Genomic DNA, 25,597 nt, shown 5'->3' with positions numbered 1-25,597 from the left:
CTCCTTCCCTGCTTCCCAGGCTGTCCTCTCTCAGGGGATGGTTGAGGCTGAGAGATCCTCCTTCTCAGCTTCTGCCTGCAGGTAGGTCCCTCCCTGGGCCCCCTTCCAGGCTCCACACTCCAGCCCTCTCACATCATATTTCACCTGGTACTGACCACTTCCTGATCAGGCTCTCCCATACTTAAGGGCTTCCCTGACTCCATGCCAAATCTCCTGCATGGGGATTGGTCAGAGCATCCTACATATGCAGATCAGCCCCTCCTTATCCCCACCCACTGCCTTCTAGAAACCTCTCAATCTTCTAGAGTAAAGGGAGGTATCAGGGAACTGACCTGCAGAGCCTTTAGCCCTGACCTAAAGTTACCTGGCTGACTCATCCCAGGCTTACTCATACCAGCCTGCTATCCAGTTTTTACAATCACTTTAAGGGCTCTGTGCAGGGAGTATCAGCATCTGAACCCAGAGAAGCTGGAGGTTGGATGTAATATAAGGTATTATGACTAAATTTAAAGTAAAAGTTTATCAGTATTGTGCATTATATTTAAAATAATATCAATTAAAAAAAAGTCTCAGCCTTTAGTACTACTTTAATATAAAAGATTTATATCCTTCATCATAGCTTGTAAAAAAGAATACTTGAAGTCCTCAACTGTACATAGTTTCAATTTTTGGAGTATCCCACCTCATTCCCCATCCCTATCCAAATTCTCCAAAAACAAAAACAACACCTTTAGACTAGTCATTGAAGAAATGTGTGACTGAGCCTATGTACCTGGCTGCGGGGCAAAGCTTTTGGGGAAGACATGGAAATATCTGTGAGAAGACATTTTTTTTTTTTTTTTTTACAAGAGACTTACTATGCTTCTTCTGCAACAAAGTATTCCTAAATCCTCCTAACAAACTTCAAACGTCTTAAACTACTGAACCTCAACTGCTGGTGTGGGCTGAGATGAACTCCTGTGCCCATGTGCAGGAGTTACGTCATCCCAGCAAAGCCAGTCAAGCTGGCCCAAGCTCCTGTAGAAGCTGATGAAACCAGGAAGAGTTATCTGAGGGGATGGTACAGTTGCAAGAAAAAGTATGTGAACCCTCTGGGATTACGTGGAGTTTTGCATGAATTGGGCATAAAATGTGCTCTGAACGTCATCTAAGTCACAACAATAGAAGAACACAGTCTGCTGAACATAATACTACACAAACATTAGATGTTGCCATGGTTTAATTGCACATAACATGTAAACATTCACAGTGCAGGGAGGAAAAAGTGTGTGAGGCCCTAGCTTAATGACTTCTCCCAGAGCTAATTGGAGCCAGGAGTGAGCCAACCTTGACTCCAATCAGTGTGATGATATTGGATGTGTTGCTGACAGCTGTCCTGCCCTTAAAAAACACACACCTGTTTTGGGTTTACTGGTTTCAAGAAGCACTGTCTGATATGAACCATGCCTCGCAGAAAAGAGCTCTCAGAAGACCTACGATCAAGAATTGTTGACTTGCATGAAGCTGGAAAGGGTTACAAAAGTGTCTCCAAAAGCCTTGATGTTCATGTGTCCACGGTAAGACAGACTGTCTTCAAATGGAGAAAGTTTAGCACTGTTGCTACTTTCCCCCACAGGTTTTGGTCGTCCTGTAAAAATGACTGCAAGAGCACAGCGCAGAATGCTGCATGAGGTAAAGAAGAATCCCAGAGTGTCAGCTAAAGACCTACAGAAATCTCTGGCACATGCAAACATTTTTGTTGACACATCTACAATAAGGAAAGCATTAAACAAGAATGGAGTACATGGGAGGACACCACGGAGGAAGCCATTGCTGTCCAAAAAGAATATTGCAGCACGTTTGAAGTTTGCAAAAGAGCACCTGGATGTTCCACAGCACTACTGGCAAAATATACTGTGGACAGATGAAACCAAGATTGAGTTGTTTGGGAAGAACACACAACTCTATGTGTGGAGAAAAAAAGGCACAGCACACCAACATCAAAACCTCATCCCCACTGTAAAACATGGCGGAGGGAGCATCATGGTTTGGGTCTGCTTTGCTGCCTCAGGGCCTGGACGGATTGTTGTCATTGATGGGAAAATGAATTCCTGAGTTTATCAAGACATTTTGCAGGAAAACGTACGACCATCTGTCCGCCAACTGAAGCTCCGCAGAGGATGGGTGATGCAACAGGACAATGACCCAAAGCATACAAGTAATTCAACAAAACAATGGCTGCAACAGCACAGAATACGCCTTCTGGAGTGGCCCAGTCAGAGTGCTGACCTCAACCCGATTGAAATGCTGTGGCATGACCTTAAGGGAGCGATTCACACCAGACATCCCAAGAATATTGCTACACTGAAACAGTTTTGTGAAGAGGAGTGGTCCAAAATTACTCCAGATCGTTGTGCAGGTCTGATCTGCAACTACAGGAAACGTTTGGTTGAGGTTATTGCTGCCAAAGGAGGGTCAACCAGTTATTAAGTCCAAAGGTTCACATACTTTTTCCTCCTTGCACTGTGAATGTTTACATGTTATGTGCAATTAAACAATGGCAACATCTAATGTTTGCGTAGTATTATGTTCAGCAGACTGTGTTCTTCTATTGTTGTGACTTAGATGACGTTCAGAGCACATTTTATGCCCAATTCATGCAAAACTCCACGTAATCTCAAGGGGTTCACATACTTTTTCTTGCAACTGTATGTTGAACCTTCCTTCCATTATCCTTCTTTCCATGGGTGAATTGTGAAACACTTGAGAGTCTGCAGGGTTTCCATAAGCACCAATGTCAATTGCAACAAAATTGTAGTTGCCATCAGCAATGGCCATCAGGACTATGGAAAAATACTTTTTATGGTTGAAATACTTGGAGCCACTGTTTGGGGGCATTTGAATGTGTATATGTTTGCCATCTAATGCTTCAATGCAGTGAGGAAAGTTGCTGTTTTTATTGAATTCATCGCTGATTTCCAACCACCGGTCCTCTGCTGGCTCTGGCATTACTAATTCCTTTAGTACATTCCATATTGCATCACATGTCTCATGAACTATGTTGTGGATTGTGGCTTTGCCTAGAAGGTAATAGAGTAATAGAAGTGGAGGGAAGAGAAGGATTCACCAGTTGCCAAAAATCTGTGAAATACACATCATTAGTAATTCTATTCCTCTATGTTTTTAGTGGGGGGAGGGTTGGTAATAAATGCTGTTCCCGCTCTGTATGGTCAAAAACTAGATTGCTTAGTACTGCTGATTTTTTGTCAAGCACAGCTGCTAGGAATTCTGGCTTGTCCACTTTTGATACATTAAACAGTATTTCTGTACACTACAGAAAATACAGCAATGTGTACAGAACTATGGCATACATTTGTCACCTTGAATTACGTACCACAGTGTGACTAATAGATGTTCTTCTGGAGACAGTGAAGGCCTTAGTTTGGTTCTGCTATGTATCAACTAGGGTCTAAGAATCCCCAGCAGTGCATCAAAGGATGGGATTTTCATGCGGGCATAGTCATAAAACTTATGAGGGTAGGTGCATAAATCATGACACAGGACATGAAAGTGCCCTTTAGAATATCTCTGAGAGACAATTGGATGTACCCTATAGTGCCTGGATGCCCTTCTCCTCTTCCTCTGCTCAACCAATTGCTCATACTTCAGCATCACCTGCAGGAGGCAAAAGATGAGATAAAGCAAAGTAAAGGAATCCATGCTGCTGCCTTCTCTGCAAATGGAGAATGCACAGAAAACATTTACCATGACAAGCCACACCTCAAATAGTTTATTTCCTGTAAAACAAGAGGGCATTTGTGGAGCGATTTTAACACGCCTTAACGCTTCACAACCACGCATAGGGCGTTTGGCGAGCGTTTTTAACGCATCATTAACACTTGTAAAACGCCAGTCTAATGCCCATACTAAAGCACATTAAAGCCAGTCTAACACCCATATTAAAGCACATTAATGCTATAGGAGCGTTTGTTAAGAGAATTTTAGTCAAGTGTAACATTAATGCATAGGTAATAAAAATTCTCATAGATGACAGTTGTCCCATCCAACTGTTTTCTAGGTGATAAATTCTTATTTACAGAAGGTCCTCGACCTCACTGGCTAATCAATCAGGCAATTTAGAAAACCTGTTGCAGTTTCTATGGTTCCTCCCTGAGATAAGCAGTGCCAGTAATCTCTTTTTACCTCCATTATTTTTTATGGAAAAAAGAGATTGTTGGGTATGTTTAACTGGTTCCCGCCCGGCCAATTGTACAATAAAGTCAGGGCAGGACCACTCTCATTCTGGGAGGACATCATATGACTTCCTCCTATTCATGGTGATTGGTAGTGATTGGGTACAGCGCATCACCAATAAGGGTAAAGAAACAATGATGTTGGCTGTTTCCCATGTGATCAGCTGTGTCCAATCACAGTGACACAGCTGATCACATGTAAACAAATGTTGGTTAACCGGCTTTCCTGTAATGGGGACATTTACAGTGATAATCAGGGCACTGATGATCAGTGTAGCTGTAGACCAATCAGTGCAGCATATCAGTGCTCATCAGTGCAGCATATCAGTGCCCATCAGTGCAGCCCCATTAGTGCAGTATATCAGTGCCCATAAGTGCCAATCAGTGCCACTTCATCAGTGCCCATCAATGCCCATCGGTGTGGCCTTATCATTGCAGCCTCATTAATGCCAATCAGTGCAGCCTATCAGAGCACATCAATGCCCATCGGTGCAGCCTTATCATTGCAGCCTCATCAGTGCCTATCAATGCAGCCTCATTAATGCCCATTAGTGAAGCCCCATCAGCGGACATCAGTGAAGGAAAACAATTACTTATTTACAAACTTTTATAACAGAAACAAAAAGTTTTTTTCAGTCTGTGTTTTTATTTGTTTAGCAAAAAATGAAAAAAAAAAAAAAAAACAGTGGTGATTAAATACCACCAAAAGAAAGCTCTATCTGTCTAAAAAAATGATAAAAATGTAATTTAATTTGGGTACAGTGTTGCATGACCGCGCAATTGTCATTCAAAGTGTGACAGCACGGAATGCTGAAAATTGGCCTGGGCAGGAAAGAAGGGAAAGTGCCCAGTACTGACGTGGTTAAAATAGGCTATATCAACATCAAAACCTGTGTGATTGCCATTTGCTGCAGGTATAATCACTGCTTACAAGATCCTCATTGACTTCTATTCTAATGTCTAAGGACTGCACACTGTCTTGATGTATTTGCTGTAAGAAAGAAATGAAGAATGCAGTGAATGCACCTTTTTTAGTGCCAGTTTTAGTTCAATGTGGCTTCAGAGCAGTCTGTGTGTGTTTGGGATTCTCATACACAGCTATGTTAATTACAGATTTACTCTTTATAAATTTCCACTGTGCCAGGATACAGGTACAGGTATAGGCAAGGACAAAGGGGGACAGGAAGGGTGGCTGCCCTGGGAGCAGTGGTTTATAATATGGATGGGGCATGGTGTGGTGTACTCATTATGATACAAGGCTGTCAGGAGTAGTGACAGCAGCATCATTACACCTGTCAGCTCAGTGACAGCTCTTGTTTACCGGGGCAGGCTTTGTGTATCCGCCCCATACAAACATCTTTTTTCTGTCATTCCCACCTCTTCCCCCACACTGACAGAAGAAATGACCTGTAGAGGGCATGTAAGCAAACCCTGCAAAATCCTGATGTCGGTGCACCGGTATTACAAAAATACAAATGTTAAGTGCCAAAGAAGTATGTGGAATGTGTATCCCACTCCAAGGAAAGAACTCCACTACCAATGACCACAACTGAAGGCTTACCAGAAATATATGACCAGCAAATTATAGAGAACTCATATATAGCATGTGTGGAAATTGGTCCACCATGGGCACATCTCCTGGTTCCAATTGGCAGGATTTGCCCCTCACAAGGAACACTATAACCAACAGGTATCCACCATTTTGCTCTGGCTTCCAGTGTCCTGGATACCTGCGGGCTATTGTGTTCCTTGTGAGGGGCGGATCCTGCCAAGTGAAACTTTATTTACAAGCAGACATCATCTAAAGATTTGCACTTTTTTGTGACATTTTGTATTTAATGTAATTGTATATTCTAGCACAACACAACATATATGTTTAACCAATTGCCTACCGGGCACTTTTACCCCCTTCCTGCCCAGGCCAATTTTCAGCTTTCAGCATGGTTGCAGTTTGCATGACAATTGCCCGGTCATGCAACCCAAAGTAAATTTTTATCATTTTTTTTAACAAATAGAGCTTTCTTTTGGCGGTATTTAATCACCACTGAGGTTTTTATTTTTTGCTAAACAAACAAAAAAAGTCCAAACATTTTTAAAGTAAAATGTTTTTGAGATAAAGTTTTGTAAATAAGTGATTTTTCTCCTTCACTGATGTGCGCTGATGAGGCGGGACTGATAAGCTGCACTGATGGGCACTGATGAGGCTGCACTGATATGTGGCACTGATGTGCATTGATATAAATGTGATAGACCTCCTGCGCTCCTAACTAAAACCTTATCAGCTAATCACAGAGGTAAAGCTGCCAACATTCAGTCATATACCTATAGACAAGTAAAAAATAAAACAAAAAGTAATGTGGCGCTACTAACATATAACTCCTTCACATATTGACACACTGAATTTTCACAAATATAAATGAAATAGTGCAAATGAGTGAACAAAGACCAAATCAACAATACATAAACCGTGATGGACAACAGTGTTTAGTTACCTCACATAATAAGTCCGATGAAGTCACGTGACAAGCATGACGATACACGTCGGCGGTGACGCACTTCCGGTCGGACGCCATCTTGAGACACCTTCGACACCCATGCAACTACATCTGATCTGGGGTTTAAAAAAAATGCGATGGGAAAGATGATATATAATGTGAGAGCATATTAGATTTTATTACTGCTGTATCAGTGAATAAATGGTTTTACACTATGCAAGTATTTACTTTCTGAGGGATTGAGTGGCTATTTACCATCTTATTGCCTGGAGAGGAGATCTGCTGTCCTGTGAGCCTGTATTTGAGCCTGTACTTGAGGGGAGACCAGTGTGGAGAGCTGTGGAGGAGTCCTGGGTATTAAGGATCCAAGTATTAGTGATCCTAAAGGCTCTTTGACCCCGTGTTGGTCGCAAGAGGCAGGTGAGCGGGCAATTCAGCCATTTTGGATATCTTCGCACACCTGTCACCACTTTGTGTTTAAAGAATTTATGTGGACTTTATTTTTTTGATTGCTGATAAGTGTTTTTTCACTTCACGGGACTTTTTTTTACTATATTTCACTATATTATCTGTTGTATTATGCGTTTATATATAAAAAAAAAAAAAATGTTTTTGCATGATTAGACTTAATTATGTGTTTTTTGGAATGCACTTGTAATTTTTTTTTTGTGTGGTTGGAACAATTTATTTGTTCTGGTGGGAGGTTTTGCAGCACGCATTTATGCTGAGTCCCCTTTTTGGACTTTTTATGTTGTCTGTTGATCACTATTAGATCCATTTGGATCATTTGGGGCACTATCATCCTAAGCTTTTTGGTTGGCACTTGTTACACGTGTTATTGTGTGAGGTAACTTTACACTGTTGTCCATCACGGTTTATGTATTGTTGATTTGGTCTTTGTTCACTCATTTGCACTATTTCACTTATATTTATGCAAATTCAGTGTGTCAATATGTGAAGGATTTAGATGTGCATTGATAGGTGGCACTGATGGGCACTGATCGGTGGCACTGAAGGGCACTGACAGGCATCACTGATAGGTACTGACAGCCAGCACTGAAGAGGCACTGACAGCCAGCACTGAGGAGGCCCTGATAGCCAGCACAGATGGGCACTGATAGCCAGCACAGATGGGCACTGATGGCACTATTGGCTGCACTGATAGGCACTGATGGGGCTACACTGATCATCAGGGCACTGATGATCAGTGCCCTGATCATCAGTGTAGATGCCCCTCTGAGAAATGCCGCTTACCAGTTCTCCTCTCTTCACGCGCTGTTAGCGTGAGGAGAGGACTGCTGATAATTGGCATTTCCTATTTACACTGTGACTGGCCCTTTACCTGGACACGTGATCAGCTCTGTCTGAAGGACACGGCAATCACAGCGCACGATGTGCACCCCAGGTGTGCGGTTCTAGCAGGACGTCAATGGACACCCTTCCAGAACTAGCCGACTGCACTTTAGCTGTCTTTTGGCTAGAGCGTGGTCATGAACTGATTAATGTGATTACTGTAGTGAATATATTATAGTGTGGTTGCAGCTCACTTCATAATTTAATATTCTTCACAAGCGTGGTTTCTTTTGTGCTTGTTTTTACTGGTATGAACAAGCTGCCAGCAGTGGGAATCAAGGATGGAATCCCTTCACACTCATTCAATATGTATAAATGGGTTTGAAGGTAAACAAAACCATTCATAGGAATGAAGAGACAAGAAAAACTTGTTGCATGTTTTTGTTGTATTTTATTATTTAAGCTACTTAAACAAAACAAAAAAAAAAGCAAACCAAAGAGCAACCTTTAATACTTAAAGAAACAGCAACAAAAAAAATGTGCTGAGTGTTAAAACTGCAAAAGTTGCCATTTCCAACCCCCTTTCCCCCCTAACATATTAGCTACTAAATATTTAAAGCAGTATTAACCCAAAAGCAAACATTTATTATACTGCAGATTGCCAATTCTTAGATGTGATGGCTGCATTAGGTTTCTTTTTTAGGTTTTCTGCGCTTTATTTTCACCTGGTAATCTTGTAAGTAAAGGTAGCCATACATGGATCAAAATTTGACTGGTTCAACAGGGACCGGCTAAATTTCGATCCATGTATGGGCAGGCTGGTTGTACAGAATTCATCAAGTTGCACAGAAGTCTGACAGATGTTCCCAATTTGAGCATCGCTGCCGGCTCTACCCCATTTTATTGATCAGTGTACAATGATGCTGGGAAGTTTCCCTGCTGTCAGAATACAACAGCTCAGCAGGGAGGATTCCTCCATTCACATTGATGGGGGAGTGATTTTCTTTTATTCAACCCACTGGTTGAATGACAAAAAAAGACTAATCTATGAACTGCTTAAAGCGGAGTTCCACCCTAAAGTGGACGTTCCGCTTTAAAGAGTGGTCCCCCGCTCCCATTAAGGATTGGCATTTTTGGGGAGTGGGTACCCGAAATTGACAGGTACCCGCTCTCACTTCCGCTGCGATCGCCTAGGCAATCGGAAGCGGAAGTTGTCCTGCTATTCTCCCTCACTGTAGTCTTCTAGGACACGTGACAGGTTCCAGAAGACTACGGGGCCATTCAGGAAGCACAGCACTACTCACGCATAGGAGGAGCCTCTGCACGCCTTGACGTTATGCCACCGGATCAGGAGGTCCGGTGGCCATCATTTTTATTCACTGGTCAGTGCATTTAAAGAGCTCATTCACACTATACTTGTATAGGTACTCTAACCCTGTACGTTTACTGTTTTATCTTAATGATATATACTTAATAAATACTTTTCATAATACTACACCATGAGCGTTTTCATCTCTATTACCTGGCACTGAGCCTCCACATCTCAGCCCAGCATTCTAGGAGTCCACCCAGGCAGGACAATTTGGGATATAGGTCCAGATCAACATCTCTGGCAGCCGTCACCCCATTTACCACCAGAGGGCACCTTTATCATCAGGCTATACCAGGGGTGGGCAAACTTTTTGACTTGAGGGCTGCAATGGGTTCATATATTGGACCCGGGGGCCGGACCAAGAGTAGAAGAATGATGTGTATGTGTCATCCATAGTAAGTATAGTAATATTCCCCCATAGTAAGCATAGTAATTAATCCCCCATATAGTAATTCATCCCCCATAGTAATTCATCCCCCATATAGTAATTCATCCCCCATATAGTAATTCATCCCCCATAGTAATTCATTCCCCATAGTAATTCATCCCCCATAGTAATTCATCCCCCATATAGTAATTCATCCCCCATAGTAATTCATCCCCCATATAGTAATTCATCCCCCATAGTAATTCATCCCCCATATAGTAATTCATCCCCCATATAGTAATTCATCCCCCATAGTAATTCATCCCCCATATAGTAATTCATCCCCCATATAGTAATTCATTCCCCATATAGTAATTCATCCCCCATATAGTAATTCATCCCCCATAGTAATTCATCCCCCATATAGTAATTCATCCCCCCTATAGTAATTCATCCCCCATAGTAATTCATCCCCCATATAGTAATTCATCCCCCATAGTAATTCATCCCCCATATAGTAATTCATCCCCCATAGTAATTCATCCCCCATATAGTAATTCATCCCCCATATAGTAATTCATTCCCCATATTAATTCATCCCCATATTAAGTCCCCAAGTCCCCCCTGTGTCAATTCACTTACCTTTGCTCCGTGTTCCCGCGCCGTTCCGGTGTAGCATGAAAATCTGTCTCCTATGAGGATCTGTCCCCCCTCGACGTATCTGCGCATGTGCCAGTTTCAGGCATTAGCAGCCGATCGGCGATCTCCGGCACATGCGCACATACGTCGAGGGGGACAGATCCTCATAGGAGACAGATTTTCATGCTACTCCGGTCTTCAGGGCGGACTGTGAGAGGAGCCTAGCGGGAGCCTAGCTCCGCGGGCCGGATTAAAAGGTCCACCGGGCCGTATACGGCCCGCGGGCCGTAGTTTGCCCATTGCTGGACTATACCTTCATGGGACCTCCGGCTTCATGGAATTTCTATGTGCACATTAAATAGCACTTCCGGTGAGTGGGCATTTTTTCTACACCTTCATGTTAGGATGCTGGAATATACCCATTTGGATTGAAGTCATTTATACTCCATCACTGGAATATACCTTTTTGGACTGATATCATATTACCTTGGACTGTTTAACATTCAGTTTATAGGACTTTTTCTATTTCTGTCATATTTTGTCATACTTGTGACAGTGTATTTTATTTGTATTGCGCTGCACACCCTATTTTCAGGAAGCACAGCACTACTCACGCATGCGCAGTGGGCAGCCGGCTGTGAAGCCGCAAGCTATCACAGCCGGGTCCTCACACTGAAGATGCCTGGAACACAGAATGGCCGGTGAAACGGGCTGTGGAGACACTGCGGGATCATGGGACAGATGAGTGGCTGTTTTTTAGTAGCTGCTGACAGTTTTTGTAGCTGCTGACTTTTATTTTTTTACAGTGTGAATGGAACTCCGCTTTAAGTCTGTTGTTTTTCAAAACCAAAAAGCTGTCCTGCAGATGTAGCAGTTAGAGACAATCCATTTACTAGTGGCAGGGGTGCTTACAATGATCAACTTTTATTTATTCATGTAAAACCTTTTTACCAAAAGAAAAGTCTGTTTGCTGCACCTGATTATAAAGTGCTAGCTGGAGTTTGGCTTCAAATTGTTACTGTATCTAAATCTGATAGTATATGTAACACTCCATTCCCCACAGACTGATTAATGCTGCTGTCCAAAAGTGCCTCTGTGTTCCTTCATCCAGAGTGGGGGCACTCTAATACAGGAGGTGTATTACTGACCAGATCATCAAGTGAAAACAGGGGAAAAAAAGTAAAAAAAAAGTAAAAAAAAAAGAAAACAAATGCAGCCACCACATCTAATGATTGGTAAACTGCAATGTATTACATTTTTGGTTTGGGGTTTAATACCATTTTAATTCATAGCTAGGTGATCTGATATAAACAACCCATTCTTCTCTCTAACAAGGAGACCGGCAGAGGTAGAGAATGAAGCAGGAAGGTCATACAACATCACTGTGCATTTCCGTGAATGACTGATCTGGAGCTGCAAAGTGATTTTGACAAGCTGATGATTGATGGGGTAGGATCCACATGGCACATACACCAATTCAGAAAACACAGCATGCATTTTCCCTGTATTTTCAGGATAATTTCAGCTTGTTCAGTTAAGCGTTAAGAAAAAAAAAACCCTGGAAGCTGATTGGTTTCTATGCATAGCTGCACCAGATTCTACACTCTCCAGTTTTAGTAAATCTACCCCTATGTGTCCTGATAAGAGATCTAATACCATCAAATCATTTTATAAAGGTTGTATCACTAGGATCCTGTAGATGGTAGCATACACCAACAAAACCATTTTCATTTACTTTACAGCAAATGTTTTCCTGAGGCATTGTTCTTAAGGAATTTGTAGAAATATTAGTGCACTTGGAACAAAAACTAATTCAGTATTATACATGCAATTTGTTTAGTTTGCACTAACATTCAAGTTTTCATAACACGCTTTCGGAATGTACTGCTTGGACCTTAGAAAAAGGGGGAACATCTTAAAAGCTTGTCCTGAAATTTTGAATGTCAGTACAAATAAAAAAAAGTATCACTCAATTGTTTTTTCCTCAGGCATTGGAGATTTTTGAGATGCTGTTTAGTTGTCCATACTGGTACTGCACTTAACCTCCTTGGTGGTATTCCCGAGTGTAGCTCGGGGTAAAGTTTCAGTACCAAAAGCGGTAACCCCGAGCTACACTCGGGCTTACCATGCGGCGTTGCTCAGGGATTCCCTGCAGCGCTTACCTTGTCCTTCGCTCCTGCAATGCGTCCCCTGCAGCGTCCCCGGCCATCTCCTCCGGCCAATGCCGGCATCTGGCTTCCGTGTTCCGGTCCCTGTGACGTCGGGATGTACGGGCGCCGGAATCGGCGGCAAATTTGAAAATTTAAAAAAAATGAAATTTTTTTTAAAACGATTATTTCATAGCAAAACATTCCTGTATCAAAGCATTTCACATACATTTTGTCCCTACTGTTTTGTCCTGTGCCCTGCCTGCATTTTGACTGTTCTTTCTGCCTGGAAACTTAGAAAAGTCCACGGCGTCCAAAAAGCATCCCTTTAGGTCAAAATCGGTTTTAGACCGGCTAGAGAACAGCGATAGTAAATCAGAACCACTTGCAGAATTGAGTGATAATGATTCGTGGGGAAATTCATCATCAGACACTGAAAAAGATTTTGCGACTTTGCTCAGTGATGTGCGAACTTGGCGCTATATTTCAAATTTCAGTGTTTTTGGTTTGATTATATTATTGAATTTAATTTATTATTATTATATTATTTATTAAGTAAGTAATTACTTAGAATTGCAGGCCTACAATTCATAACACCAAATTTCCATGCAAAAAAATGGTACCGCTTTTGGTACAAAATTCCTGACATAATCATACCGCCAAGGAGGTTAATGAGAATGTTATAAAACATACAGTTTTTGCACTCATCCATAAGAGTTGCATTAATGCATCATTGATTGGGGTCTGTTTACTTTAATTATCTAATTGTGTGCAATATTATTATTTCAGGTACTTATATAGCGCTGTCAATTTACGCAGCACTTCACATATATATTGTATATTCACATCAGTCCCTAACCCTCAAGGGGCTTCCAATCTAACTCACATTCATACATACACATACTAGGGCCAATTTAGACAGGATCCAATTAACCTACCAACATGTCTTTGGAGTGTGGGAGGAAACCGGAGCACCCAGAAGAAACCCACACAGCCACAGGGAGAACATGCAAACTCCAGGCAGGTGGTGCCATGGTTGGGATTCTAACCAGCTACCCTTGTACTGCCAGGAGGAATTGCTAACCGTTTTGCCACTGTGCTGCCCCACTAGAAATCCCTATTTATTTAATATTCCCCAGCAAATGATGTGATATTTTAAGCAAAAACAAGAGTGTGAATTAAGAGTGAACTAAGTGAACTATAGCACGTTAACACTGCTATAGCCCATTTTATATGATTTTATTTGTTGGTTGATCTGTGAGAATGGAAGCAATATGCGTACAGAACAAAACTGACACTGCAATCACCATTTTGCCCTCCTGAGGATGTACCCCCATTCCTGACCAGGCCATTTTGTGCGTTACGGCGCTGCGTTACTTTAACTGACAGATGTGCGGTCATGCAATGCTGCACCCAAATGAAATTTCCGTCCTTTTTTCCCACAAATTGAGCTTTCTTTTAGTGGCATTTGATCGCCTGTGCGTTTTTTATTTTTTGTGCTATAAAAAAAAAAGACCGACAATTTTGAGAAAAAAAAATATTTTTGATATTTTGCTATTAAACATGTCCAGTACAAAGATTTTAAAAAAATCAAATTTCATCATAAATTTAGACCAAAATGTATTCTGGTACATGTCTTTGCTAGAAAAAATTCCAATACGTGTAAATTAATTGGTTTACGTGAAAGTTGTAGCATTTACAAATGGCGGTATAGATACTGGAATTTTTTTAAATTTTTACTAGTAATGGCGGCGATCAGCGACTTATAGCGGGACTGCAACAGACATTCTGACACTAGGGGGGAACTGACTTGGTGTCACTGACATCTCCAGTGACACCAATACAGTGATCAGTGCTAAAAAAAAAGCACTGACACTGTACTAATGGCACTGGGCAGGAAGGGGTTAACATCTGGGGCGATCAAAGGGTTAACTGTGTGCTATTTCACAGTAAGCTCTGTGTGTGTGTGCTTCACTGTAATCACACTGCTTTGGATGGCTGTGCTGTGCACAGCCATCCAAAGCAGTGTGCATGAGTTGACAAGGAGGAGAACTGTATTGTTTACATATTCTTCTCCTCATCGTCGGAGATGCTCGGCAATCACCGGGCGCTGTCGAGTAATCACTGCCGGTGACCCAGTGATTGACAGCCGCTGCCGCGAATGGCGGTGTGGGGTAGGGCGTGTGCGCCCCCTACTCGGAAATGCAAAATTACGTATATATTTGTGATTTTGCGCACCCGTGCCGCCCTGTAGTAGTATATCATTAAAGTGGTTAAAAGCCTAAATATGTTTACCTTAATGTATTCTCTGCATTAAAGTAGAAAATGTTTGGGTAATAATATCGCCCCTCTCCCTTATACTTAGCAAATTATCCTAATTGTGTTGCACTGCTCACAAGTACAAAATGCAAGTGCATAAAAATAAACAATAAACAAATAGATGACTTAAATTCATAAACATATAAAAGTTCATAAAATGCTAACTCAAGAGTCCGTGACCAAACAGGAAATCAAGTGCAAATATGGCAGCCCACAGATGGACAGACTCTTCACGGCTTGTGTACATCGACAGTCACAAACTGCTTACCAGATCCTCAGACCCCAGAGGGAAGGAGGTCTGGCTACACATTAAGGGAAAAGACCCAAATAGATGGGTGGATGGATGAAGACCTCATAGTATGTCAAATGGAACTCATCACACCAACAGCAGCAATCCACTGTAAGATAGGCTGACTCAAGATTATGTCAATGACAAGCAAGAGGGAGAAGATCTCGCATGGTGTAGTATTAAATCCAACATTTATTAAAATAGGAAAGCTACCCACAAATATAGAAAGGAAAATGGCATCACAGTATCATTATATCCTGATCAATGCCTCAGCCCCTCTGCTGTCAGCAGAGTCCCAAAGCCCCCGCAGATTTCCCCACCTCATCCCTGCAGAGCCCTCCAGCTCCTTCCAGAACCAATAATATTTTTCCTTCCACTAACCATATCAGGACATTTCTTCTCCTACTGACCACTGTGGCTGGATCGAGCTGAGTCTTTCTGCACACCATCAACACAGGGCCATTTTTCCTACTATTGAACACCAATACTGGTGCATATTTTCCTCCCACTGATGTCAAGACATTTTTCCCTGCTACCGGTTACTGAACAGGGATTTATTTTTCTCATCACTGACCTTTAACAGTGGGGCATTTGTCTTCTTCTGATCACTGACAACAGGATATTTTTTTTCTCACTAATCATTTATGTGATAGGTTGGAGCCTGCGCACTGCAAAGTTTGTGGCGCCAGGCTCCTGGGGACAAATATGAGTGCTGTCCCTGGGAAACAGGGATGAATAGCATCCTTACCATGCTAATACTATGGAAAAGGCCACATAGTGCTGAAGTAACCATGTTGCTAAAACTCTTGAACTATATTACATTACCTAAACTGATTATGAAGAAAAGTGTCATTAGGCTGGGTTTTGCTGGGTAATTAGTTTGTTTTATTTTTTCCACACTTTTCCGGTGATATACTTCCCACTCAATGTGCAGCAGACACATGGTAGGCCTGCCAGGAATGGCAGCAGCCATCTGGGCTGTGATCTCCTCCTAGGAAAAGACACTTCTGTTTCAAACCCATTTATGCACCCCTCCAGCCACCATCTGATTGGCCAGGGTTGCATAAATATTCAGCTGCTGATTTTACTCTCCCAGCCCACTATTTTCCGGAACCTTTCAAGACTGACAGGGGGAAGCATTCAATTCGGCATCCAGTGAAACAGAGAACAAACCAAAACAATCACACAGCTCAACCGATTACAGTGAGCCAAGACCTAAACTTACCTAACCTAGCACCTATCTAGGAGGGTGTTACACAGGCAAAAGGGAACACATTTCCTAATACTATTTGATATGTACAGTATGTCTATATTGTTTTTTTGCATTTTGCTGTGTCCCAGTGTACTAACAAGAAGAAGAACATAAGCATGCTAAAGGATCTAAACTATATATATTTTAAATATTTTATTTCTACTTCATAGTAGCTTACATAGTAATTTACATTTTAGTACATTTGCTTATTTAACAGCTAGATAATATTGATTCCAACTTTGACTCCTTAGAACTGTTTGTAATGTTCTCGTTGTCTTCAATTGTGGCCACCAAATCATTGCTTTGTGTGCTTGATGAGAAACTGCCCCGCACACTCATCAGGTTCTTGCATTGCATCCGTAACTCTTTGTTCATGCAAAAGAGAATGATGGGATTGGTGAACATCGGTAAATCAAAAAAAAATTCTGTTGCAGTTTCCAAACATATGTTCTTATCTGCAATTAGAGGCAAAGTTCCTCCTGGAAAAGCAAACAGAGGACAACAAACAAAAAGATTTCAGTGAAGTTTCAATAATGATGTCTTTTGTTGGAAATGGTTATGTTTACTAGCCCTACTGATTCTAGTCGTGCAACTCCTTCACATTTAGTTTCTTCACAGGGATGCTCCTAATCTCTAAAACTGCAGTGCAGACATATAGGGGTTTATTTACTAAAGCTGGAGAGTCCAAAATCAGACTCCCTTCTGCCTAGAAACCAATCAGCTTCTAACCTCAGCTTGTTCAATGAAGCTTTGGCAATGAAACCTGGAAGCTGATTGGTTTCTATGCAGAAGGGAGTCTGATTTTGGACTCTCCAGCTTTAGTAAATAAACCCCATATAGTTCACCAACTTCACAGTGAAATTTGCAAACACAAAGTACAAGAAATTGTTAAACCAATTAATACAAATTGTGATGTGTCTTTAATCAACAATTGTTTCCAGTTTTGAAATAAAAGGACTTTTTAAGAAACAGGTCAGTTGTTTTTCTCATATTAGTGCATATACAGGTGAAACTCGAAAAATTAGAATATCGTGCAAAAGTTCATTTATTTCAGTAATGCAACTTAAAAGGTGAAACTAATATATGAGATAGACACATTACATGCAAAGCAAGATAGTCCAAGCTGTGATTTGTCATAATTGTGATGATTATGGCTTACAGCTCATGAATACCTCAAAGCCACAATCTCAGAAAATGAGAATATTGTGAAAAGGTGCAATGTTTTAGGCTCAAAGTGTCCCACTTTAATCAGCTAATTAAGCAATAACACCTACAAAGGGTTCCTGAGCCTTTAAATGGTCTCTCAGTCTGGTTCAGTAGGAATCACAATCATGGGAAAGACTGCTGACCTGACAGTTGTGGAGAAAATCATTGACACCCTACATAAAGAGGGAAAGCCTCAAAAGGTAATTACAAAAGAAGTTGGATGTTCCCAAAGTGCTGTATCAAAGCACATTAATAGAAAGTTATGTGGAAGGGAAAAGTGTGGATGGAAAAGGTGCACAAGCAGCAGGGATGACCGCAGCCTGGAGAGGATTGTCAGGAAAAGGCCATTCAAAAGTGTTGGGGACTTTCACAAGGAGTGGACTGAGGCTGGAGTCAGTGCATCAAGAGCCACCACACACAGACGGATCCTGGACATGGACTTCAAATGTTGTATTCCTCTTGTCAAGCTGCACCTGAACAACAAACAACGTCAGAAGCGTCTTACCTGGGCTATAGCAAAACAGACCTGGTCTGTTGCTCAGTGGTCCAAAGTGCTCTTTTCTGATGAGAGCAACTTTTGCATCTCATTTGGAAACCTAGGACAGAGAGTATGGAGGAAGAATGGAGAGGCACACACTGCAAGATGCTTGAAGTCCAGTGTGAAGTTTCCTCAGTCCTTTGATTTGGGGAGCCATGTCGTCTGCTGGTGTTGGTCCACTGTGCTTCATTAAGTCCAGGGTCAACGCAGCCGTCTACCAGGAGATTTTGGAGCACTTCATGCTTCCTTCCACAGACGAGCTTTATGGGGATGCTGACTTCATTTTCCAGCAGGACTTGGCACCTGCCCACACTGCCAAAAGCACCAAAACCTGGTTCAATGACAGTGGGATTACTGTGCTTGACTGGCCAGCAAACTCGCCTGACCTGATCCTCATAGAGAATCTATGGGGCATTGCCAAGAGAAAGATGAGAGACATGAGACCGAACAATGCAGAAGAGCTGAAGGTCGCTATTGAAGCATACTGGTCTACCATAACACCTCAGCAGTGCCATAGGTTGATGGCTTCCATGTCACGCTGCATTGAGGCAGTAATTGCTGCAAAAGGGGCCCAAACCAAGTACTGAGTACATATGCATGATTATACTTTTCAGAGGTCTGATATTGTTCTATGTACAATCCTTGTTTTATTGATTGCATGTAATATTCTAATTTTCTGAGTTTGTGGATTTGGGGTTTTCATGAGCTGTAAGCCATAATCATCACAATTATGACAAATCACAGCTTGAACTATCTTGCTTTGCATGTAATGAGTCTATCTCATATATTAGTTTCACCTTTTAAGATGCATTACTAAAATAAATTAAGTTTTGCACGATATTCTAATTTTTCGAGTTTCACCTGTATACTAAATAATATAAAAATGGAACAATAGGGATTTAATACTTCACAATTATATCCCAGTAGTCCCATGTAGTGTTCTGGGGCTTTGTTCCCCAGAAAGCCAGTGCCATCTTGGTTTTGATTTTATCCAAGGTCAGCATTTACTTGACCCAGTTGTTGGGACGAGATGAGATAGTGATGTCTTCACATCAATCTCATAACACAGCCAAGAACATCACGATTAATGCACAGTCATTAGGATTTACATGCAACTTTAGTTCTTTGACAGGGCTACTTTAAATAACAATTCTAGAAACATTTTTAACTAAATAGTGGGAAACTAAGCAGGGGATAGATCGTAATAAGATTAAGGTTAAATTCTAGGCAGATGTAAAAAATGTAATCCAGGTATGTATTAATTGAATACTCAAATCTGTTCTGATATTAACCATCTATATTTTGTATTCTATGTTCTATAAAGCAGTGTTGCCACTGAGGGGGGGAAAGGCAGCACTAAGAGCCTTTTAGAAATGGAATAATTTGTGTGATTTTTCTCTTCCAATACTCAGTCAAATGTTTGGGGCAGGTTGGTGGCCAGGTTTTAGTGTTGCGAAAAATTAGGTCACAGACCTGGCTATACTGTTTTGTCAAGTTTTATTACAAATCCTTTAGCAGAAATACAATTAATATACTGTGCATTTATTTAAAATGTCTAGCTGGAGTTTTACTTTAAACATTTTGTGGCTATGCAAGCAATTGGAAAACATTTTCATGTTAAATTTCATAGGGCCCACATACAATCTTTTAACAACACTATGTTTTCCTGAAAAATATAGCAAAACAGACAAATGCTTCTCTAATTATGTGTTGCGTCTTTGTTTACTTTCTCGACAATGTTCTTTTTGGGAACTAGGGAATTGGTTAATTCTGTAGGGCACAGCTATGGGAGAATAAATCACTTTATACATTATTGGTTTACCATCTGAATTCCCATTTGGGGACTATATTAATAGAATGTTACTGTATTCCATTAATGTTGAAGTTGTAATCTGTCTACAGATCAGCATCAAGCTGCTCTGTGTGACGATGTTCTATGTTGCATAATAACAAGAATAGTGAAAAGGCTTAGATATACAATACAGAGAAAACATTAAGTCTGAATCTAAATTTTCTTAAAGGAATTGTATAAGATATATACAGTATATATATATATTATACATACACTGTATATATCTTATACAATTCCTTTAAGAAAATTTAGATTCAGACTTTGATTAAATCTTTGAATAAATCAAGTTTTTTTTATAATAGGAGTTATATAAGTATACCACTTTATTGGAATTTTAAAAACAAAAACTCAGACTTTCAAATTTTTATTATCAAACTGTCAATGTTTCATTGATATTGTTAGCCATTTACTAAAATATTTTTTACTGAATTTACAGGTTATATCAGGTATCTTCAATTCGTTTGCTGACAATTATTCCTCTTTTCTAATCAAACACATCTTTATGTAATTAATAGTTAATTGTAGTGCTTAACATGCCTGTAGAAAAGACTTGAGGTTAGCGGGGATAATACTGATACTGATAGCAATGCTCTTGGTTGGGATGGTTGAGATTGCTTTGCATTGCCAAGAAATCTATTATTTTACATTCTGAACAAATATTTTCTAAATGTTGAAAATTATATATCTATATGTCCCATATTTTAGATTTGTAAATTGTTAGAAAATATTTATTTCAGTTACAAATGTTCACAAAATGGATAAGCTCTTTACAGTTATCATGCTTACAGAAGGATTCTATAAAATGTACAGTTTTTGTATATTGCATGGAGGTCCATTACTCTTATTTATTTCTTTTCTGTTACATAATGTTGCTAGGATATTTTAGGATTGAATAATGCTTAGCATTATATAATTACTACTTAACTTAGTGTACCCAGGTACACACATTTCTTTTTACTTATTGGCTCCACCCATTTTTGTTTCAGACAACTTAAGTGATAATTTTCACAAAACATAAAACGGGAATTCAAACAAGTGACAGTCTTCTGAGTACTCTGATAAGCTCCTAAAACTGTAATCACAATCTGATTTTGCCAAGACTTGTAGATCTCCAAACAACTATGTAGTGCAAGGGTCTTCTTGGCTGCAGGGCAGGACCTAATTGCACATTGACTTGGTAAATCTATATTGTACAGAGATGATAAAATTAGACTGTTTTCCACAAGTGATAAGGCAAGGCAAAATAAAACACAAAAAAGTGTTGGACTTTAGCCCCCCCCCCACACACACTTTATTTGCTTTTTAGCCATGTTGCATGGATGTCATATTTTAGATAAGGTCCATTATGTACTAGGAGAAATACAGCTTACATTTTGGACCTCTGCAAAGAGACCATTGATTCTGCACAGAGAGCAAGGTTCCTTCTCTAAAGCATACTGGTAGAGGACAGGCTTTTCTACTCAACTGTAAATTTGTGCACACCTTTTGTTCTGATGCATTTGGAATATATTGAGCTGATTCAAACAGAAGGTTTAATTGGGCTAAATGCAAAAGTTAGCTATATTTTAAAACAAACATGTAACTATTGATATATGTATGCTGCCACTGCTGACTTTAAAGGTACATGTAAACCCGATCACTGAAATGTCTAATCTTTAATAATCTAATTTAATTTAAAAATTAATTTGAATTCCTTCATTAAAAAATGCCTGGTCTGCCTTAAAGATCCATGTCCAAGTACCTCCTGTTGTAGGGAGACAACATTCAGTCCCCATTTCAAAACTGCACTTCTGCTTGTAATCCTGTCACACAGGCTTCTGATGGAAACATGGAGATGACGAATGGAGACATGGAAATGACCAACAATGCAGCAAGCATGATCCACTGTTGAACTGTCAGAAAACCCAGCTGTCATGCAGCCATTACTGGAAAGCATGCATGTAGACAGAAAGTGGCTTTAAGAAAGGATGCATTAGATCAGAAGCACTAAGTTAAAACAAAGTATGTAATGTAATAAGCTGAAAACAAGTATTTTATTAAAGAAGGGCAATTGTTTATGAAACTATGTGCTTAAGCACATTGCAAGTCATTCAGTCTGGGCTCACGTCTACTTTAAATGTGCCATCTCTAGAATTGTCATTCTTATCCTGAGGTTTCATTACCTGTAGGTTACTAACCTGTAACAAGCATGTTACATTCCTTTTCTGCATCTTTGTTTTTTTGATACTGATCCCACTTGGTAGTTGATCTAAGAGCAGGATGACAACTCCAGAATATGCATATTATGTCGGCTGTCGGCTTGTAGTTTTTAATGACCTTCCATGGCACTGTGGAGTGCCGTGGTAGTTCATTTAAGCTTCCTGTCCGAATATCAGCTTTCTCTTACATCCCGTACGGCTAGCAGATATACTGACAGATCTGCAGGAGACCTGCATGGCATCAGTGATCTACTGATTGCTAGTACAATGCTTTACAGGCTCCTTTGGACAAAAATAATAAATGCAAATTTTCTTACCTACACAATACTGTGCATTTATTATTTTTGTCCACAAGGTGAATTTATCCTTTAAGTTTATCACACAAGTTACAATCTGATGTACAGTCTCCTTTAGATCTACTAAAACTATGGACTGCAAGGCCCTGCCTGACTGGATGCAAATATATTGGTTAAAGTAAGTAGGTGCTCACAGTATATAGTTACATAGTTACATAGTTAGTCTGGCTGAAAAAAAGACAAAAGTCCATCCAGTTCAACTGTTAAAAAAAAGAAAAAAAAAAAGTATAATCCTATACCCACAGTTGATCCGGAGGAAGGCATAAAACCAAGTAAAGCATAATTTGATTTGCTACTGCAGGGAAACAAATTCTTTCCTGGTCCCCCGAGAGGCAATCAGATATTCCCTGGATCAACTTTACCTATAAATGTTAGTATCCAGTTATATTCTGTGTATCTAGGAAATAATCCAGGCCTTTTTTAAAGCAATCCACTGAGCTGGCCAGAACCAACTCTTGAGTGAGTCTATTCCACATTTTCACAGCTTTTTGTGAAGAAACCTTTCCGTGTTTGGAGATTAAATTTCTTTTCCTCCAGATGTAAAGAAAATAAAGTAAACAAAAAAATATAAACAGCATCCCACCATCCAGTAGACATCTGTCATGACTGGTGCAGTAAATGCCAAACTGAAAGCATGCTAAAATGGAATTTTTCTGTGCAGCCTGTGTGATCTAGCCCCTACACCAAAAAGAACTTCTGAGAACCAAAGAGGAATAAAAGTTGAGCAAAACAATTATAACTAATAAGTATGGTAAACTTAATTTAATTTTGGTCAATCTAAAATTGATCATACAAAAATTGTATGGTCAAATTCTAAAGTTTATTGTGATCTCACAATCTCCTCTTGTATTTTTTTATGTAGAATAGGGAAGGATTAAAAGCAGACCTCGAACCAAAATGCAAGATCCCTTTATGCAGCTGCCCCCACCCTCTGCTGTCAAAACCCGGCATATGGAAATTATAAAGAACTTTGAAAGAAGCCATAAAATGAGTCTTACATCTTACATTACTCCAAGGCTTCTAGTGGGCTCACCTAGATGAGGTGATCCCAGTGGATCTTTTTTTGGGATCCCTGTACAGTGCACTAGCAGTCTCTTGCAAGAATTAGAATCTCCACCTTTTTTAAAATAATTTTGCAAGTTAAATCTATCATTAAGAAATGTCAAATTGTAATTAAAGCTGACTATGCACATTAAAAGCTGATCTCCTTTAGATTTAACAACAGCTGTGTAGTTTGAGGTCTTAACTGCATATAAATGAAATGGAATGTATATTGTAGGTAGACCCTGAGACCGCAAAGGTGTTTCTAAGTCTAGATGAAGTTATGCAATCGGATAGTAACTGGATTGGCCAGTTTAACATGGTTAAAAATCACAGGTTAACAATTCCATGTTTACTTCTAATAAACTCACCAGGTATATGTGCAATGAAAGTTATTAAACAGATCGATGAAAACATTTTTGCCAGTTTTTTATTGGTCGCTTGACTCCTCTGCATTATCTGGGCACTCTTGAAAATTGTGAGAAGTATATGAAGATAAAAATATGCTGTTAGTGGAAGACCAAGCAGGATTTTACAAAGCAATCGGATCTTCATGGTTTGGTCATTGATGATTGTGAAACATGTTTCATATACAAGATCATAATGAGAGTCCTTCCAGCCAAGGAGATGTTCTATCAGCTCTTCAGTCATCAGCACAAAACATGGAAACAAAAGCTGAAAAATAGTGAACAATTTGCGCTCATTTATTTTACATTCAAACACAATGGCTATGTAGATGGAAAAGGAAATACAGGAGACATAATAAAAAGAAATAGTACTTGCTGTCTGCTTTACATAGACCATTAGCTCACAGGTTGGTGAACTAAAGCGCCATTTATGGTGAATCCTCCAGTCAATCATTAAAGGCCAGGAAAGAAGGTTCACAATATTGAAAGCCGTGCTGCCCACAACGTAGGCTACGATGCTGTTCTTAATACACTTCTTCTTACTATGTACACACATAAAGACAGCTATCAGAATGAGAAAGTTTATCATCAGTCCTGGAATTAATAAAATGCTTCTGACAAAAGCACAGAAGTGGAAATACATAGTCACATTGCAATGATCAGTGTCATTATAAAACATGTTGTGATGTATGTGGGAGTTTTCCATTTAGCGTTGGGCTGCTTACGGCATAACCATATATTTAATTCCAAACATAATAAATATGATCTTCATTTAGCATTAGGAAAAATATCCCATTCTTCTAGTATATAAAATTAATTTGCTCTTCAAATAAAATGTTTCCTTGGAAAAAAAAAATATTTCCTTTATTGGCAAAAATAAAACAAATCCTTAGAAAGAAAAAAATGTTTCCTTAGAATGAAAAATAAAATGATTCTCTAGAAAGAATTAGAATTAGAAAAAAAAATATAATAATCCAGGACATTACTTTTCAAAGAATTGCCTTGAATATTACTGGGAATGAAGGACTATTGCACTTTTATACTGTGCTATGACAGGATCATGTGACCTTGAAGGATTCATTATAAAAAAGTATCAGTATAATCCTGACATACCACCTGTCATTAGAATCATTATCAGGATATTTCTTTTGTAATAATTACCAAGAAGACACTCTAAGACCTTAAAACTGCTGCATTTGGAAATAATCACGCCACAAGACTAGAACCGGTTACAACAGACTTCGGTCACAAAGAAAATATTTTATACTGCCAAATCAGGAAGGATCTAGACAGATACACATATGGTGTTATTTGGCTTAGCCCGATAATTAAAGTGCTTGTAAAGGCTCAGGTTTTTTTAATTTCATGCATTCTACGCATGAAGGTAAAAAACCTTCTGTATGCAGCAGCCCCCCTAGTATTACCTGAGCCCCATCGTAATCCAGCGTTGTGCATGAGAACCTCAGATTTTCTTGCCTCATTGGGTGAGACAGTCATTGGCTCCCTCTGCTGTCAATCACAGCCAGTCTGCCAATGAGGAGAGAGAGGGGGCAGGGCCAATACACGGCTCTGTGTGTGAATGGACACGCAGAGC

General features: G+C 39.9%; 1 protein-coding gene and 1 pseudogene across 1 annotated transcript; both read right to left on the bottom strand.

Annotated features, from left to right (window-relative positions):
* Positions 1-917: 917 nt before the first annotated feature.
* On the bottom strand, positions 918-6,805 carry LOC149462235 (uncharacterized; annotated as a pseudogene).
* A 9,738-nt stretch (positions 6,806-16,543) lies between these two features.
* Positions 16,544-24,682, bottom strand: LOC149462234 (uncharacterized). The gene is made up of 2 exons (XM_089677217.1): positions 23,968-24,682; positions 16,544-16,884 (listed from the first exon to the last, which is right to left on the bottom strand). The coding sequence occupies exons 1-2, from the start codon at positions 24,680-24,682 to the stop codon at positions 16,616-16,618; spliced, it is 984 nt and encodes a 327-aa protein (XP_089533343.1). The 3' UTR covers positions 16,544-16,615.
* Between the last annotated feature and the right edge of the window lie 915 nt (positions 24,683-25,597).

Source organism: Staurois parvus, unplaced genomic scaffold (assembly GCF_062004578.1).
Source record: "Staurois parvus isolate SC_StPar_1 unplaced genomic scaffold, SC_StPar_1.0 ptg000181l, whole genome shotgun sequence".
Taxonomy (NCBI): domain Eukaryota; kingdom Metazoa; phylum Chordata; class Amphibia; order Anura; family Ranidae; genus Staurois; species Staurois parvus.
The sequence above is the reverse complement of the archived record's forward strand: the minus strand, read 5'-3'. Positions and strand labels throughout refer to the sequence as shown.

Excerpts from the sequence above, each read along its gene's own strand:
- LOC149462234 (XM_089677217.1), bottom strand. The coding sequence starts at position 24,682 with ATGTTTTATAATGACACTGATCATTGCAATGTGACTATGTATTTCCAC. Across the intron at positions 16,885-23,967 it reads TTTCATTGCACATATACCTG|GAGGAACTTTGCCTCTAATT; the intron begins GTGAGTTTATTA and ends TTGCTTTTCCAG.